The 19,082-nt window shown below is 41.4% G+C and overlaps 1 protein-coding gene across 5 annotated transcripts in view; it reads right to left on the bottom strand.

Moving 5' to 3' along the window:
- Positions 1–19,082, bottom strand: part of GRHL2 (grainyhead like transcription factor 2) — a 157,599-nt gene that overhangs the window by 70,459 nt on the left and 68,058 nt on the right. For all 5 annotated transcript variants that reach the window (XM_049093288.1, XM_049093286.1, XM_049093287.1 and 2 more), the window contains exons 5-7: positions 18,065–18,120; positions 14,543–14,699; positions 10,187–10,298 (exon numbers count right to left, since the gene is read on the bottom strand). In XM_049093288.1, the coding sequence (XP_048949245.1) occupies positions 10,187–10,298; positions 14,543–14,699; positions 18,065–18,120 (325 nt within the window). The remainder of the gene's footprint in view (positions 1–10,186; positions 10,299–14,542; positions 14,700–18,064; positions 18,121–19,082) is intronic.

The following is a 19,082-nucleotide window of genomic DNA, read 5'->3' as shown; positions in this document are numbered from 1 at the left end:
TTCTCATTAGTCTATGTTATTCAGTGAGATTTAACTTCAGTCTATTTTTAACTCAAATTATTTTGTCTCTTGAGAAATCATGCCTGGTACTTTCTGATAGTGTGCTGAATGAATGAAGGTATGGATAAGCGCTTGGGTAAATAATTTACTCTTGTATACTGCATGAACTACTCATGTTTAATTTTAGTTTCTCATTCTTCATCTTCTTACTTAATATACTAACACTCTTAGAGGTAGGGGTGGGGGCAAGAAGTTATAGGCACACAGGATTACAAGTTACTGCCCACAGTGGCCAATCCACCATAATCATCTCAGACCTACAGATGGGGCTCCTACCCTCCAGCACCACAGTCCCCAAAGTTTTTCCACCCCAGATGATATTTCCAGACACTGTAACTTCTCAGTTAAGCCAACTCTGACTTATAAAAGAAAACTGAACTCTTAGATGATGGTACTTTATCACTAGAAAGAGACCTGAGAACTGCCATTCTACGAGAAGATATTCCAGTCTCTTTCAAAGACCCATTCTAGTGCCTGCCAGCCTTCAATGTCAGAAATCAGTTTCAAATACAAAGAATTGTACTCTGAGTTTCGGACTGAAAACATTCAAATAAAAGAAATGACTTCTTGGTAACGGTGCAGGACACAGACATATTACAAAAACTGTAAATCCTCACATGGATTATCTTCCAATAAATCTGAACCACAAACCCAACCCGTTCAGCTGCTCAACTTCCCCTAAGATTAACCTCCATTTTAAAAAAGTTTTAATTCCAATGTAGTTAACACACAGTGTTGTATGACTTCCAAGTGTAAAATATAGTGATTCAATAATTCCATATATTACTCAGTGCGCACCAAGATAACGATACTTTTAATCTCCCTCACCTATTTCATCCATCCCCCCCCGCCCCCACTTCCCCTCTGGGAACCATCTGTTTGTTCACTATAGGTAAGAGTCTGTTTTTTGATTTCTCACTTTTTTCCTCTGTTTTGTTTCTTAAATTCCACATATGAGTGAAATCATATATTTATCTTTCTTTCACTGCCTTATTTTGCTTAAAATTACACTCTCTAGATCCATCCATGTTGCTGCAAATAGGAAGATTTCATTATTTTTATGGCTAAATAATACTCCATTGTGCACGTACACACACACACACACACACACACACACACACACACCTTCTTTAGCCATTCATCTATCTTTGGGTAAATACTCCGTGGTGCGATTGCTGGCTCAGAGAATAGTTCAATTTTAATTTTCTGAGGCACTTCCATACTGTTCTCCACAAGGGCTGCACCAGTTTGCATTCCTACCCACAGTGCACGAGGGTTCCTTTTTCTTTACATCCTCATCAACACTTGCCATTTCTTGTAGATTAATCTCCCTTTGCAACTTCCCAAGCTGCCCCTGGCTGCCCAATCATACACACCAAACTGGTTACCAGATATAGGAAGATGAGTGTGTGACATGTGTGATGGGCACAGGGTGGGGGAACCACATGAGCTATTCTAGTTCATTATACAAGTGATTTCTGCTTTAACTGCTACTTGAATTACTCACGCTTCTATTCCTGTTTACTTATTTCCCACCAATTATTAGAGGATTTAGATATCATTTTGAAATTAAAATTCCAATTCTCTTAAATATATTTTTTTAAGAAGCCAAATTTGCCCTTCAAAGGAGGGAAGCTGATGCTTCTGTTACTGTTTTCTTTTTCTTTTTTTAAAGAATTTTATTTATTTATTCATGAGTGGCACAGAGAGAGAGAGAGAGAGAGAGAGAGAGAGGCAGAGACACAGGCAGAGGGAGAAGCAGGCTCCATGCAGGGAGCCCGATGTGGGACTCGATCCCAGGACCCCGGAGTCCCACCCTGAGCCAAAGGCAGACACTCAACCACTGAGCCATCCAGGTGCCTTCTTCTGTTACTGTTTTCCCTTGTGATGTGGACCACAGCATCTGGGAACTGTGGGTTAGGGTTCAACATGATCAGCAGCCACCTAAGTAAAGCCGCCTAATTGCTCTAAGCTGGTTTCCCTATCTGTGAAATGGAGGTAATACCAAGACATACCTCAGAGGATCACCAAACAATGACGAGTCGCTCATTTATTTAGCGCTCCTTCATTTCAATGCTAGTCTTTTCAAAAGCAGAAAAACTAGTGGTGGCTCTGCATTCCTGGAACCTGTTCAAAGACTTTTCTTCACATTAGCTTCACCTTATTTTGGTTTATCCAACCTCAAAGAGCTTAATTTAATTTTGGTAAAAACTTTCTCTTGGCAAGTTTTAGGTTGTGTAAACAGAGAAGGAAAACTTTAGATTTGCACAATTTCTCACTTGGGGATATTGCAAAGACATAAATTTGTTTCTGTTGAAAAGTGTAGCAAGAGAGAGGCTTCTAATAAGTGCTCATGGATAGCTAACAATACCAGCTCTGTATTTTGTTCAGTACATAGATGAGCCTCATGAAACTGTCAGGATGTATCTCCAAGTTTTGTTTTGTTTTTTTGTAATTTTTAAGCCAATCAAATAATGCTAAAAACATGAGACTATCAGGTTACCTGCAATCTCATTAAAAGCACCTCTGAAGAGGGACCCCTAGGTGGCTCAGTGGTTGAGCATCTGCCTTTGGCTCAGGTCATAATCCCGGGGTCATGGGATCAAGTCCCACATCAGGTTCCTTCTCAGGAAACCTGCTTCTCCCTCTGCCTTTGTCTCTGCCTCTCTCTGTGTCTCTCATGAACAAATAAATAAAATCTTTAAAAAAAAATGTTTCCAGTTTGTTGGAACTAAAATTTTCAAGAAAAGCTTTACCTTAACATAAAACTGGTATTTTAAAAATGGGCTCTAACGAAATAGATTTGTATGAGGGCACAGATGAAAATCCAATAATCCCATGCTAATAACCAAAGATGAACTATAATTACCTGCTAATTACCATGGAAAACTACAAGATTAATATCAACAACAAAACTGACACATCCTGCTACAGGGCCAGATTACTGCAAATCGAAGCTGAAGACAGAGAAGGAACGAAGAGCAAATAGTTGGTTTCACAATTAACTGCAAATTTCTTTTTTTTTTCTTTCTTTTTAATAATAAATTTATTTTTTATTGGTGTTCAATTTGCCAACATACAGAACAACACCCAGTGCTTATCCCGTCAAGTGTCCCCCTCAGTGCCCGTCACCCATTCACCCCTACCCCCCACCCTCCTCCCCTTCTACCACCCCTAGTTCATTTCCCAGAGTTAGGAGTCTTCATGTTCTGTCTCCCTTTCTAATATTTCCTACCCATTTCTATCAATAATGGTTCATTGGATGTGACTATAAAGTAATGAGGCTTATTTGGATGTGCCTGTGGAATTAGTGTCATTACATTACAATCCATACCACCCACTGTGAAAATGCAAAAAACCACTGAGTTCTTTATTTTGGAACCTCTGCATCTGTAAAGTGGCAAAGTAAATCTTATTTCTGTTTGGAAAAGAGAAATTGTATGTGAACGTGCTTCAATTTATCTATTGTAGCTTCTGGCTCACATTCCATTCAGTTAATCTTAGTTGTTGAACCTCTTCTAACTTTCCTTCCCTCCTTGAAGGAGAACAAAGAGACAAAGGGTCAACCATTTGTACTTTCTGGCCACAGTCGCTCCTCTTGACACCCCTACCTTGGAGCAAGGCACCCATTTACTTAGCAAGGCCACACTTTTTATCTGTGATCCTTTTCTTCTCCTTTATCCTCACAGCCAGTCATCACGGAGGCTCTATCAGTTCTAGAATTTGTCTCTTGTTCCTGGGATAACTTTGCATCGCCCCTTTATAATGCACTCCTCTGGCTGCACTCCATCATTCACCTGGCTACGAATGGTCTTCTCACTACTGGTCTCTCCCTCCCTTCTGCCATCCTCCATGCTGGCCTGGAATCACCTCCCTGAAGTACAGATATCACCCCACAACAGTGCTGCTAAACCCTCAATGGTTATTCAAAGCCTCTGAATTCATGTACTTCAACTCATTACAAAGAAATGTCATTTCATTACAATATCCTATTTGCTTGCTATTTTTGCAAACTCCCCTCCATCTGTCCTTATCAACAATCTGGGAAGACTGATGTACAAATGGCATACACCCACTTGGATGAATGACAACACACAGGTAAGATTTTTATCCCTCTCTTACCTATTCTTGGATCTCTAGAATCCACCTGATTCAACAACAGAAAAACAGGATTAACTAAAAACAAGGTATGCATGCTACCGCTCATTATAAAAAAAAAGTACAGACACACACATATTTGAATATCTCCCCAACAAAACTTCACAGCAAGACTTTATGAAGCCAAGATTGTGTTAAAGCAGCCAAGGGAGAAACATCCTGAGCTTACTCCCCCTTCAACATGCGCAATGTAGCTGTGCTGATGCTCCTCTGTGAAGACCCTAAGATAGCATTTCCCAAATGCAAGACTTTCCACAACTATCAAACCCTTCTCCCTCATCTCCTCAACCTTGTTGTCACCTTATCAAAGAGACCTTCCCTGCCACCTTACCTAAATGGCACACCCTCATCACTCTCCAGCCCCTTTACCTTTGTTATATTGCAGAGCATTTATCTCCACCCTACATTTTACTTGTGTACAGATGTTTCTGTTTCTTATTGTGCCCACCCTCCAACTGGAAGGTAAAGCCCATGAGGCCAGACCCTTGTCTGGGTTAGCGCAGGACTGAGACATAGTGAGCTGTCAGTAAATCTTTTCCTGAATGAAGGAGTGAGTTAGTGAGTGGATGAACAAACGTGTGGATAAAACTCTAATTCCACTCTGGACGGAGTGAACTGGGTCCTCATAATGCTTCCCATGTGTTCCTTGTTTTCTGTGTACCAGGCTCTTTCTAGACGAAATATGTAAGCATTTTATCCTTCGTCCACAAAACAGCTAATTTTCTTGTTTAAAAAGTGAGCCGGTTAAGAATCAGAACTTCCCTTACCTTACTGCCTGTATTAGTTCAATCAAGGGACACTCTTACTAAGACGTACAACAGTTGCCACTGCCCCCATCTGTGCTAACAATTCCATCAGACTTTATAAGATAGTCGGCCAATCTCGTTTTGGTTCTTCTGCCTGGATTGCTATATAAGCCTGTGCTGGTTTCTTGGCTTGCAGCACCCTCCCCCACCTCACTGACCTCATGTGCTCTCACTGTCATTTCGGAGGGGTCTCAGAAACACTTCAGGGAAGCACTCCTCTAAGACACCATATGACACGTGACATCTTAGCCACTGATCTGCTTGCCTCCAGACTTGAGCAGGCTGAGGACAGGGGCTCTGTCTTAATTACCTCTGAATTGCTAGTTCCTAATGAAGGGTCTGGCCTGTTTTCTGAATGAAAATGGAGTACCTATACCTTTCTGCAAGCTGGTGGGAACACGGGACCAGCACAAACTCCGCGTCCTTACAGAGGGACATCCACAGAGACGAGCAAACAACAGAAACAATCTAAGTGGTTCTTTTTTTTTTTTTTTTTTTAATTTTTATTTATTCATGATAGGCACACAGTGAGAGAGAGAGAGGCAGAGACACAGGCAGAGGGGAGGGAGAAGCAGGCTCCATGCACCGGGAGCCTGATGTGGGATTTGATCCCGGATCTCTAGGATCTCGCCCTGGGCCAAAGGCAGGCGCCAAACCGCTGCGCCACCCAGGGATCCCTCTAAGTGGTTCTATACAGGAGATATGAGGTCTAATCGGCACAGGAATGCTCCTTGGGCTGCAGAATGTAAACTCATTTATGACCTAGAATAATTGCTGTTATTCAACAAGCTCACAAGAAAGAACTTGTGAGGCTTGGAGAACTCTGTTTGTGTGCTTTGAAAAGCAGCAGGACCCACACCAGGGCCAAGGTCTATTTGTTTTACTTTTATCAGGTAAGAACTAATTGCTAATGTTTCCTTCCCCGCTCCCCCAAACAAAATAGTTTATGGCCTGATGTACAAGAACCACATATCTGAACTGGCTTACAGAAATGTCAGAACTAGCAGCAGCCAAGAGTTCCACCCTCTCCCAGACTGCAAAACGTTCTCGACATCTGGAGAGGAAGGCATAGAGGAGGGGACATCAGCGCCAGGCCAGGTCACAGATGTCTGCAGTCACTCTGCGAGGCATCGGGGCCTGGTAGGGCCAAGAACTACCTACATGTTGCCATATAAAGATGAACTACAGTGGAGTGAGGACCGGAGTATAATAAAAAACAAGGAGTGCAAACTCAGACACTCTTGGGCTTCCATTCCACCTACACCAGTCACCAGGTACATGACCTTGGGTAAAATTCTTAACCATTCACCGGCTCACTTTTTAAACAAGAAAATGAGCTGTTTTGAGGACGAAGGATAAAATGCTTACATATTTCGTCTAGAAAGAGCCTGGTACACAGAAAACAAGGAACACATGGGAAGCATTATGAGGACCCAGTTCACTCCGTCCAGAGTGGAATTAGAGTTTTATCCACACGTTTGTTCATCCACTCACTAACTCACTCCTTCATTCAGGAAAAGATTTACTGACAGCTCACTATGTCTCAGTCCTGCGCTAACCCAGACAAGGGTCTGGCCTCATGGGCTTTACCTTCCAGTTGGAGGGTGGGCACAATAAGAAACAGAAACATCTGTACACAAGTAAAATGTAGGGTGGAGATAAATGCTCTGCAATATAACAAAGGTAAAGGGGCTGGAGAGTGATGAGGGTGTGCCATTTAGGTAAGGTGGCAGGGAAGGTCTCTTTGATAAGGTGACAACAAGCAAGGACCTGCAAAAAGTGAGAGAACAAACCATGTAATGTGCGAGTATCTGCCCAAGGAGAGCTGTGCCTGGTGTGATGTAGGAGCAGCCTCATTGGGAGCTCCAATCAGGATACAAGGAACCCAAGAGTCAAGGCCCCATGTGCTTTGAGGAGCCACTTCCTTTCCTGCACCCAAGGCCCTCCGGCCCCCACTGTTCCTTGCACAGACCTACAGGAAGGACTCCATCAGAGACACTGAGCGTCCTCTCCCCATCTGGCAACCAGCACTGAGGAGCTAATCAGAGGATCAGAAGTCTGTAGGAGATGAGGAACAGCCTTGAAGAGCAAACACCATTCTAATCCAAGTGAGATAAATGTATGTCAGGAAAGATGTAGACTGTTCGCCAGCCATCAAGGCAACAGACAACAGCCGGGACAATAGACAACAGAGCAATCCTTGAGCATAAGTGCTAAAGGGATGGGGAATAAGGAAAAATACAAGAGATGAAAGTTTCCTTGGGCTTTGCTTGGAGTGGAGGTAGAGAGACAGAGAGCTGGAGGAGGGCTGGTTAGCCCAGGAACCCTGAAAAATGAGAAGAAAGAATAAGCACACCTCTACACACAAAACTGTGTTGTGCATAACCCGAGGAGCTTGAGGTTCCCTCAAGTCCACCCACAGACTCCCAAGACCACGGGCTAGGAATCTCTGCTTCAGCGAAAGGGGCCCTATCTTGGTTTCTAACTCCAGTTTCAAGATCACTACCTAGACGGCCCAGTTGAACTGGGTGACCACAGTGACTGGTGGAGATTTGGAACCTGCAACCTGGGAGCCCCAATTGCAACCTCCAGTTTCACAGAGGTTAAAATGTTGGAGTCTTCCTTTTTTTCTTGAGGCTACTAGAAGGTTCTTGATCCACAATGATAACTACATGGTACATGCACCAGTCAGCCTCCCTTCTCCCTCAGCAGGCATTGCTAAACCCCTAGTGGAAGCAAGGTAAGGCCCTTCATAAATGTTCTCAGCACTGCCCTCCAGAGCTACCTGCTGACACTGCGCCACACACAGATGTGCACACCATCCCAGCATCAGCTCCTCCTTTATGCTGGAGATGGTGTTAACCATCCAGAGGAACACATGGTTTGACTTTTTTTTTTAAGTCTAGTAAAGTAATGAATTATATAAGATTTTTGCATATTTCCTCACCGTCCGTGAGTAGCTGACAGGTTGAAGCTGTGGGCAGAAAATCCATTTTCCATTTGAAGCTAAGGGACTGATTTAATACCCTTCAGGTTCAGGTTCAGAGCAGGTAGCGGAAGGAGTCACAGAGCTCAATCTCAAAGATAAATCATGTGTGTGCATGTGTGTGCACATGTGTGTGTAAAGAGTTACAGAGAAAAGTCCGAAGGCAGGTAAGAGGAGATAAGAAAGTTAAGATTTGAGGTCCTGTGAGGGCTGAGAAATCATTCTGGTCTAAGAAAAGTAAACCTTGTAATAATATCAAAGTTGAACCAACAGGTAAGCCAGTAAAATGCTTTTATTATTTGCCTTATTTGGATCTAGTCCATATTTCTATTTAATTGCTCCTCTCATTTTCTTAGGTAATAATTATAAGGCTAACTTTTCAAATAAAATAAAATTGTTCCTCTGCTCTATGTAGATTGGCTACAAAGCAGGTTAAGGCAAGTATTCCCAACCCCTTGTCCTAGTCAATCAATCTTGTGGTTTCTGTGTATGAACTGGGTGAAGAAGATTGTCTAATCCTACCTATTGCACTAATTATCTAAGGGTAAGCCACTTGGTCAGTGGGTCTCTCTCGGCTTCAGTTTCCTGGTTTATTAGATAATTATGTTTGACTAGTTAATAGAAGGTGTGTGTGTGTGTGTGCACATACATGTGCACATGGCATGCACTGGGGTAAGTAGGGGTGTAACCATTTTGTAGGATAAACCAACAATTAGTTTCAGTATGTTCTATTGTGAGTCTCTAACCTTAACCTAATCACTATCCTCTGTGCCACTGGTCAAAGGACTTTGGCAAAGGTGAGATGGAAGGTCTAAAAAAATCCATCACTGCAGTGTGTAAGAAACTAAAGCAATGACTCAATAATACCTTCTGATACCCCACACAATGGAAACCTTTGCTTTGCCTACGCTCACTGGGATTGCAGCCTCTTGGTCTGCAAAAGGAGGTAAGAAAGCCCATAGATAAGAATTTACTTACTTCTTACAAAAATAGCATAAAAAATACTAAAATTACTTAGAAACAAATATTTTACTGTCTTCATTTTTAATAATCTCTAGAAACTTTAAGATTCAATCCCTGACTTCCTCAGTTTTATTCTGTATCCCAGAGGTTGATTCCTACAAACTGCATTTGCTACAATCACGTACCCAATGGCTTCAGGGAAAATTTGGCTCCTGGAAAGCACTGGTGGGAGAGTACAAGACAGGGAAAAGACTGGGCATTCCTTCTCCTCCCTCTTGGCATTCTTTGAGAGGTGTGTCTGGCAGTGACTCCTCTGTGCTTCTTCCTCCTCTTGCAAAGCTGCTCCGTCTGTGGTCCCAGCTCCTGCTGAGGCAGCCTCCACTATGGCTGGAGCTCTTACTGGGTGGCTCCCCCAACACCCACAACCTCCTCTCTTTGATCCTCCAGCCCTGCAAGTAATAGCAACAGACTCCTGCTGTTGCTTATCTCTGGACTGCCTCATGGTGCCTGCAGCCCTCCCAATCTCTGCAACAAATTCCCTCCATGGGACCACTTGGCATGGGCTCTGCCTTCCTGGCTGAACTTGACTCCCACCCAACGGACTACAGGTCTCTAGAGCACAGAAGTCGTGTTGAAGAATACAGAGACTCCAGAAAATGTACCTGGCAGATTCATTCCTCTTCTGCTGCTAGAAAAGATCTCTCAAAGGTTTTGTCTGCCAGACCACCTAGTACTATGAGCAGCTGAAGGAACACTAAGAAAAGAATCAGGGAACCAGAACCCACTTTCCAGTCATATACCTTGACAAGTACCTTAGAGTCAAATGACCCTGAGGTTACTCATGTCACAGGGGGATAAGAGTTCATCTGGTCTGCCCGACTAGCCATTAGACCTAAACACAGGAGAGCATGGAAACATGTTTTAGAAACGGACAGAGTCCTTGCAAATCCAAATGTGTCACTGCTATTATACAAGGCACAGATGACTTCCATAGAACAAACCAGGCTTTGTACTCAGCTTAGCCTGATTCTGATGTCTCCGCCTGACCTGTACTAAATGTACTAACAAAGGAAAAGTGTCCAGACTAGTGCCTGGCACATCTTACTGAGAGCTACGTGGGTCCTCGCTGTGAGTCGTGTGCCAGGCTCTCCTTGGCATCATGACAACATGTCAGTTCATGGAAGACCACAAAGGGAAGTCAGGATCAACTTACCAATGTCAAGGACCCTCTGCTTTGCCGTATGCTGCCGGGAGTGCCAGTACTTCCAGTATTTCAGCTGCTCATCTCGGTTTTTGTCTTCACTGAAGACCACCATCACCACGCTCTGCAGAGGGGAGAGCCATGCATCTTACTTTCTGTTCACAGCCTCCGCTTCTGGCAGAGCTGTGTTTCTATAATGTTGCTTCTCTTGCTTGACAAAAGCCCAGACAAGCTCAGTTGTTTAAAACTGGGCCTCCTTAAAAAATGCCTGGGGAATGAGAACAGTACACAGGAAAAAGAATCCTACATCATTTTTTTTAAAGTTGGCTCCACACAGGGCTTAAACTCACGACCAACTAAGCCATCCAGGCGCCCTCCATATCATTTTTACCATGAATCATAACCAAATTCACCAATTAACAGCACGTCCATGTGAGGTGAACAGGAATACCAAAAAAATCTTTTTTGTACTGAAAACAAACACATTTCTGAAATACTGTATTCTTAAATGTAGAATTTGGCACCATTTGTAAAGAAGCAAGCATCTGTTTCTAGACTAATTAAGTGCCTCGGGCTGGAATACTGGAGTACTAAGAGAAATACTAAAGTAATGAGAGAAATACCACAAGATGAGTTCATACCGAGGAACACAGATCCAAACTACAGATATTTCACAGACCAAAAGAGGTAAGGCCAACTATTTATTTATTTCAACACAATTTGGATGTACTTGCTTGAGAAACTAATTATATCTTGTAGAAATAAGAATCCAAAACCCCTTTTGGTTCTAAATTATAAAAACCCTCATTAAACTAAATACACACTTATCACTTATGAGATGGAGAAGTTATCAACACATACTCCCAAAAATCCCCTTAACTACAGTATCAGGGATACTGCCTCTCTCCTTCTTACTCCATAACCAAAATATTCCTTAGACATTTTCCTACTATTCCAGAATATTTCATTGACTCTCATTCCTTAATAACTTCTCCTTTGTAGCATTTTGCACACTTGTAGTCATTTACTTAATTATTTACAATTGTTCAGTCGATGACAATGTGTTCCCCTTGACTTCAAACTCAAAGAGGACAAGGACAGTGGCCTGGAGCCTGGCAAATAATAGATACCAAATACATGCTTGCAATTGTACTGTTCTTTCAAAATCTGGCTCATTCCCAAAGTATGTGTGAATATTTGTTGGATTAGAGACCAGATGTTAGGAAAACTAGTTTAGAAATATGTATCCATATTATTCAAATACACTAGCGGCATGAACCTCAAAGGTAAGGTACAAAGAAATGACAAGGGGAACCACTGGCTGTGCTGGTGGAATATGAGCTACAAGCTCTTCATTCTTCTCTCTCCCACCTCCTCAAACTTTGCCATTTACAGTCGTTCCCCTTCCCCATGGTTTCAGTTACCCACATTTGGTCAACCATAATCTAGAAGCAGATGCATGCCTTCTGATATATCATCCAAAGGTCAGTAGTAGCCTAACATTACAGTCACAATGCCCACGTCATTCAACTCACTTCATCTTATCACATAGGTATTTTATCATCTCGCATCATCATGAGAAGAGTGAGTACGGTACAATAAGATATTCAGAGACCAAGATACCACATTCACATAACTTTTATGACAGTGTATTGTTATAACTGTTCTATTTTATTATCTGTTGTTGTTAATCTCTTACTGTGCTAATTTATAAGTTAAACTTTATCATAGGTATGTATTTAGAGGAAACACCATAGCATATATATGGCTCAGTATATCCATGGTTTCAGGCATCCATTTGGAGGTCCTAGAATGTATTCCCCACACATAAGGGGCAAGTCTACTGTTTATGTAAGTTCACTGTGTGGCCTCTTAGTGTTTATTATGTCTTTCTGTTCCAAAATAAAAATAACAGGTAATATTTTCTTTCCTTAGCAAATAACTATATTATTAGCCCAAGTAATGGCATATTCTTGATCTGGAAATTTGTCTTCACTGATAAAGCGAATGTCAGCTTGAAAATGCTATTACCAAGCAAGCATACATGCTTCAACTCAGAATGAAATACAGTTCTCCAAAGTAATGCAGGTAAGTTCCAAGTGAATCCCTCTTTCTCCAGGGTGCTTACTTACTCTCCTAGGGCTGAGGCATAAGAAAGATCCCCTCTGAGAGGCACCATTCTAACTCACCAAGGGTGTTAGATTGAAGTCCTTGAGAAAGGAGGGCTCGATTTAGCCAAAATAAAACAGATGGAAAGAAAACTTCCATATTAAATTATTTACATGATTTCAATGAAGCAAAATTCTTGGAAAAGTTTCTGTACTTAAAACTCCTGTCATGGCATTAGAATGTGAACCGTCCATCATCTTTTCATGGTAATGATAATGGTGTTGTTAAAGAGGGTGTTTGTGATTTATATGCTTGCTTGTAATGTACAAGATTGTTTTGTGAAAAGTAAGTTTATCCAGAGTCTTTTTACCTGGCATCTACATGGGAAGCTGTGGAGTGTGAAATCTAGCATATATATCCAGAGGTGAATCCCAGGCTAAAATGCCTCTGGCTTTTAGCCCTCCATGGGACTCAACACAGTGTACCCTAGTGGTTAAGAGAGTAGGTCTAAGAATCTGACTGCCTGGGATGTGTCCTAATTCCCTCACATTTTAGCTGTGTAACCTTGGCCAGTCACTAGCCTCTAAAAAGCCAAGATTCCTCATCTGTAATATTATGAAAATAGTGCCTATGTCATAGGGTTGTTGTTAGTTTCAAATGAATTGCTATATATATATGACACTTAACATAGTGCCTGGCATATAGAAGATATACTCAATAAATATTAGTTGTTATTTTGTGGCTCTTGTTATTGTTGTTATTATTAATTACAGCACCTCTCTGCCATTATTGTTGTTATTACTATTTTTTTAAGATGTTATTTATTTATTCACAAGAGACACAGAGAGAGAGAGAGAGACAGAGATACAAGCAGAGGAAGAAGCAAGCTCCATGCAGGGAGCCCAACGTGGGACTTGATCCTAGGTCTCCAAGATCATGCCCTGGGCTGAAGGCGGCACTAAACCACTGAGCCACCTGGGCTGCTCCTGTTATTACTATTTTGGTTATTATTACTATATCCCTCCACCATTATGAAGATAAGGAGGAGGAGGATGGCATCCCTCTGCCTTGACCAGAGGGTAGGAACACTCCAATTCCCCTGGCAGGAACATAACAAACCAGGCACCTTTCCACTTGCAATGGGCTCAGCCTTGGGTGGGACATGAGCTCCACATCTTCTCACTCTCAACTGCCCTGCCTCCTACAGCTCTGATCTGGGACTGGGACAGGGACAGGCTTGGAGGGAGGAAGAACTTTAGGATTGAGAAATGAGTGGCAATACTTCCTTCTCTTTCTCATTAAAACAAAGCCAGAAAATCTAGCTGTCTCAGAGATCACCACTGAAATTTGTACCTAAAGCTAGTAACTGACAAGCTGCCCAGCAAGTGACCAAATACTCTTCTTTCTCTTCTACTTTACTTGCTATCTTTGCAGGGGATTCTAGGATGGGGGCAAACACACTATGCTCTAGGCACAGCATGGCATTCTTTTCAGTGTGCTGAAGTGCTTAGGAGGCAGTAGCTACGGACAAAATAAGATAGGGTGGGCACTATGCACAGTGCATGTAAAATAAATCATTTTACAATAGGGCAGGAAAGCCCTTCAACCTCCTTTCAGAGAGCTCTGCTATGATTTTCCTTTTCAGTAGAGAAGGGTTACCAGTTCCCCCCCCTTTCTTGGCAGCAGAAGAATGCCAGAGCTGGTAAACTTCCAGCACGGTTCCATTTCCCACAAACAGGTCTAATACTTACGAAGGTGAAAATTCCACCAAGTCACTCCTGGTCGGGATCATATCATGCCTCACTTTACTCCTGAGTAAGCAAGCACTGGGCTCCAGAAGGCTTAACTTTAACCAAGTTGCAAAGGACACAATAAATTACATCCCCCCATACTGGAAACAGCAGCAGCTCTTTTTCTGCCCACAAATAAGGTCGGATGTACAGCCACTTGCTTGAAAAATTAAGATCAATTGATTGAAAACAAGAACAACTGGGTAGCACAAAGGCAATGAAGGAAGCTGGGAAAATACCTTGGATACAGTCAGAAAGCATGCCCCAACCATGTCCCTTCCCTGGCATTTATTGGTTACTGATTAAAATGATAAACTGGAAGCCAGTAAGTTCTCCTGCTCCAGCTCTCTGACATTTGTTCTAGAATTATTTATTTTGGAATTTTTTCCACGCCCTTCCACAAGACTGTTAGATAGCAATTCCCTTCATCTGATCCCTCTGTGCTTTATTTGAGAAATGAGGCTCATACCCGGACTTTGCTGATTGGGTGTCGGAAGCATTTGTTGTCTCCAGTCTCACTGAGCGTTATGGCATAGAACTGTCCTTTGTTGAGGTAGGTCATGGGGCCCTCCCCCTGCTTCTGACGCAAAGATTTGGTGGCTTCCAGAGTGTACTGAAATGTGCCGCTGTGAACAGAAAACAGTGGTCAGAGTCACTCACTTGGACATTTCTGCCTTCCTAATCAATTTCACATTTACAGTATTTTGTATAAATATTAACCAATACTTACTCTATTTCAGAGACAAAACACAGCAACCATATGGCAAAAGAGATGCAACCTGACCAAAGGTCACTGCCAATACAATGTATACAACATTTCTAATAGTAGCTCATAAACATGATGGTTTAGAAGGGGAGAAAGTCCACGAGGTGCCTGTCCAATTATGCAAGGCTATGCCAGGAGAACCTGTTAGGTCTTGGGTGGCAATCAGTAATGCCTGAGGCTTAAGAATTGATAGAATTTGCCACTTTCATCCTAGCAACAAGCCAAATGTGTGAAAGCTTTTGTTCAATTCATACCTGTACTTAACCGTCTTTTTTGCATAACTAAGATGTCGCAAATAGCTATATCCCACTTTAAAACATTTCAAAACGTGAAAATCTAAAACTCAGACCCTCACTGTTGAGAATCTAGTTCCATAACAGTGACTGTTGCTTTTTTATTTCGTTTTCTATTTTAAGACTGCAAAAGAACTCATTAAAGGATCACTACTGCTCCAAATCAGGAGTTTGTCAATAATGGACCACTCGTCAAATCCAGCTCCCTGCCTATTATTGTAAATGAAGTTTTATTGGAATAAAGCTATGTTCATTCTTTTTTTTTTTTTTTAGATTTTATTTATTTATTCACAAGAGACACAGCGAGAGAGGCAGACATAGGCAGAGGGAGGAAAAGCAGGCTCCATGCAGGGAGCCGGATGGGAGACTCGATCCTGGAACTCCAGGTTCACGCCCCGAGCCAAAGGCAGACGCTCAACCGCTAAGCCACTCAGGCGTCCCAGCTATGTTCATTCATTTAGATCTTGTCTACAGCTACTTTCACACTACAACAGCAGGGTTTAGTAGTTGTGACGCATAGTGTGTCAAATCTAAAACAGTCACTATCTAACCCATTGTAGAAAAAGTTTGCAAATCTCTGCTCTACACAATTTCCCTAATATTTTTAAAATAGTACTTAATTTACAAAATAAAAGCACTGATTTTCCCAACTTTGAAGAATGTATCAATTACTTAAAATAAACAACAGGTAAGAAGGTAAGAACCACCGTTGGTCAACAGGTTTGACCACTGTGGTCAAAAAAGACCAGAGTCTTTTTTGTTCAATATGTTGATTCAGAAATATGTATTTCTGCTATACTACAGGATGGCTGATAGTGATGATCCAATAACCAATGCTTTGTGCACTTCATCACCAGAAACTCTTCACTAGGCCTATCTATTTTCTTAGCTCTTTAATTTCATAGTCTTTGAAAGGCTAGGTGTAAAAATGCCTCAAAGTTCACCTCTGGAAATGGTCTACTTACAAGATTATGAGAGACCCCTATTTTCTAGGTTAAATATTTCTGCAACGTTTAATTTTTTGTAACTTCCATAAGGAGAAAGAAATTTGAAGGGCACAATAATATTCCTCTTTTTATGAGAACAACCTTACACATGAGCTGATTCCGGAATACATATCTTAGGACATGGTGGGAAATAAATCATTCAAGACAGAACCAATTTCACTGTTATTTTGCCTGTAAAGCAATTTCAATACAACCACTGAATCATAAAATTTGAGACCTGGACAGGATATTAGGAATCACCTAGACCAGCAGCTTGCAACTTTGTCTAGGGCACAGGCTGCCTTAAAAACAAAACAAAACAAAAAACAAAAAAACAAAAAAACATGAAGAAAGCTGTGAACCTTCTCCCCGGAAAAAAGCACATAGGAACAGAAATCATTCTGAATATAATTTTGGAGGTTTCATGCTCCCCAAGTGTATCCATAACACAGGAAATAAAAGCACCTTCCTCATTTCACAGGTGAGGAAAGGGTGAGAAACTTGATCACTCCAGTGGACAATGCAGCAGAAAGAAAAGATAGATCCAGTGATTGGTAGGTCAATCAATGCTCTTTTTACCAGCCTGATAGCTGATTACATGGCAATCTGGGTTTATATAGCATATATAATTTAAATTATACATGTATTTCCACATTTTAGAAGGGGACTTGGAACTCTATGTTCCCTACTTCACCCCTCCCACTCACAAACACCACACACTGAAACTGACTTGGATGATCTGGGGCGGATGACTGGGGAGCCTGAGGCTGGAGCAAGATCCTAAAGGATCAGGAGAACTGAAGGTGGAAACAGAGAGAATAGAAGAGGGCCACAAATGTAAAAGCAAAGGAGCGAGAAATATGGTGGGACACAAGGTTTAAAGTACAAAGGGACCAGCACATAGAGGGCCCTGCCCACCTTCATGAGTAATTTGTGTCTAATCCTGTCTGAAATGGTGACATCACTGATAAATTTTGTGAAACGAAAGAGATCAATTCATTTCTTGCCACTCTCTTCTATCTATGGGGCATGACCATGACCAAAGTCTTTGAACATCCGGTCCCTCCACCTAGAATGTTCTTAATCTTCCTTCTTTCCCTGGAAAACTCCTGCTCACAATCCTTTAGCACCTGGTTCCAATGCCCTCTTCCTGCAAGCTTTTCCCATCCCCACCACTCCTAACCCCCACCACACACAGACCCATAGGTCTTCTCAGCTATCTGTTTATGTATCTCTGTAGCAGGACTGATTCATCACTTAGCAAATTGTAATTGCCCATCACTATATTTGTCCCCTCCAAAAGTCTATGGGCTTCTTATAAGGAGAGGTTCTATCTTATTCCCATACCTTTTGCATTACTTGTACATGGAAGGCACCAGTATGATAGCTGGTAGCTAATTATGTGCAAAGTGGAACAGAAGAGAAAAGAAAGTGCTGGCAGGAAGATCAATTATATTACAACAGTTCAGAATATGAATAAGAGTAAGCTACAAGGAACAGGACACGTAGAAAAGAACATTCAGCACTTGGCAAGTGTGATTAAAGTGTAGCAAAAAGTCAGGTAGATCTTTACACCTGTAGGGTGAGTAACTGGAGGATGGTTGCATCATTAGCCACAATAGGAAATAAAAGCAGAACAGATATCAAAGAAGTGGAGAAGGAAGGAAGAAAAGAAAAAGAAAGGTAAAGAGTTCCAATTATTCACATACTATGTTGGAGGTCCATGTGTCTGAGATTCAGAGAACCACCTAAGAAGGGATATCTAACCAACAGAAGAACGGAAAAAGGGAATAGGCCTCAGAATATAGGTCAAGATTGGAAACAGTAATTTAGAAGTCACTATATAGAGAAAAGAATTTGTTTTAAAGGTTCAAAAGTATAAGTTGGGGATACATTTAAAGTGTGATCAGTTCATTAGTTTCTTGGGGCATCTCCTGATAACCTACCCTGATGTCTGGTCATACAGGTACTCCTCAGCCCCAACTGAAGCACTCCGGAATTTCTGCAAAATTTAAAAGTCATCAAAATTAAAACAAATACATAAGCCATCATGCAAAAAAAAAAAAGGGGGGGGGGAGTAATAAATATGTCCAAACAGTTTTATCCTCACTTCAGAAAGAAAGATAATACATTTTTTAGTATTGTTTTCAATTACAATGAAAATATTTACTTACTATTTGTGCACAGAACTTGCAAATCACCTGCACATTGAGGATTATACTTAACAGAAAAGACATTTGTGCTTTGTGTATTATTCATATGTCCATATTCACATGTCCACAGGAGTTCTGAAAGTGTGTAGGTACTGGAACCTATTTTTTCAAACATATAAAACATTGCTTCCATTTCCTATTATCTCCAATGCTTACTCCGAAAGTCACAAATTCTAAGTTAATATAACATTAACTACAGAGAGGCCACATGCATACAGAGCATAGGGCAGTATTTAGAATGGTTAGGGGCAGAGTTTCTAGGGAAAGGTTGTCTTAGCATCAAGTTCTAACTCTTACCCACTACCTGTATAAACTGAGGCAAGCGCCAGATTTTCTCCATCTATAAAATGCTCATTTGCAGTGATAAGCATAAATGTGATAAAAGATGTGAAGTACTAAGTACAGTATCTGGTACATAGTAAGCTCTATCTGTATTCAATTCTATTATATAGTAATCACTTGTGCATATTCAGTGCCCTTGTCTAAGACTGTCATTATCACAATCTTGTAAGTTTTGTACACAAAACTTTTAAGGGAAACTCTAAGTCCTAGTATTATACATGATGAAGCTTGGATCCAGAGATCTCCAGTTGTTGTTAGGTGCAAGTAGGATACACTTTGTTACATTTTAAAACCCTTTCAAAAGCAGATGCACAGAAGCCCCAACTCTTGATTCTTAAGTGAATATAACAGAATGAAAAAGCACTTGATTGACCCCAAACACCTGGTCCTCCCACTGTGACCTTTTTGC

This window comes from Canis lupus, chromosome 13 (genome assembly GCF_003254725.2).
Source record: "Canis lupus dingo isolate Sandy chromosome 13, ASM325472v2, whole genome shotgun sequence".
In the NCBI taxonomy this organism is placed as follows: domain Eukaryota; kingdom Metazoa; phylum Chordata; class Mammalia; order Carnivora; family Canidae; genus Canis; species Canis lupus.
This window is presented reverse-complemented; position numbering and strand designations above follow the sequence as displayed.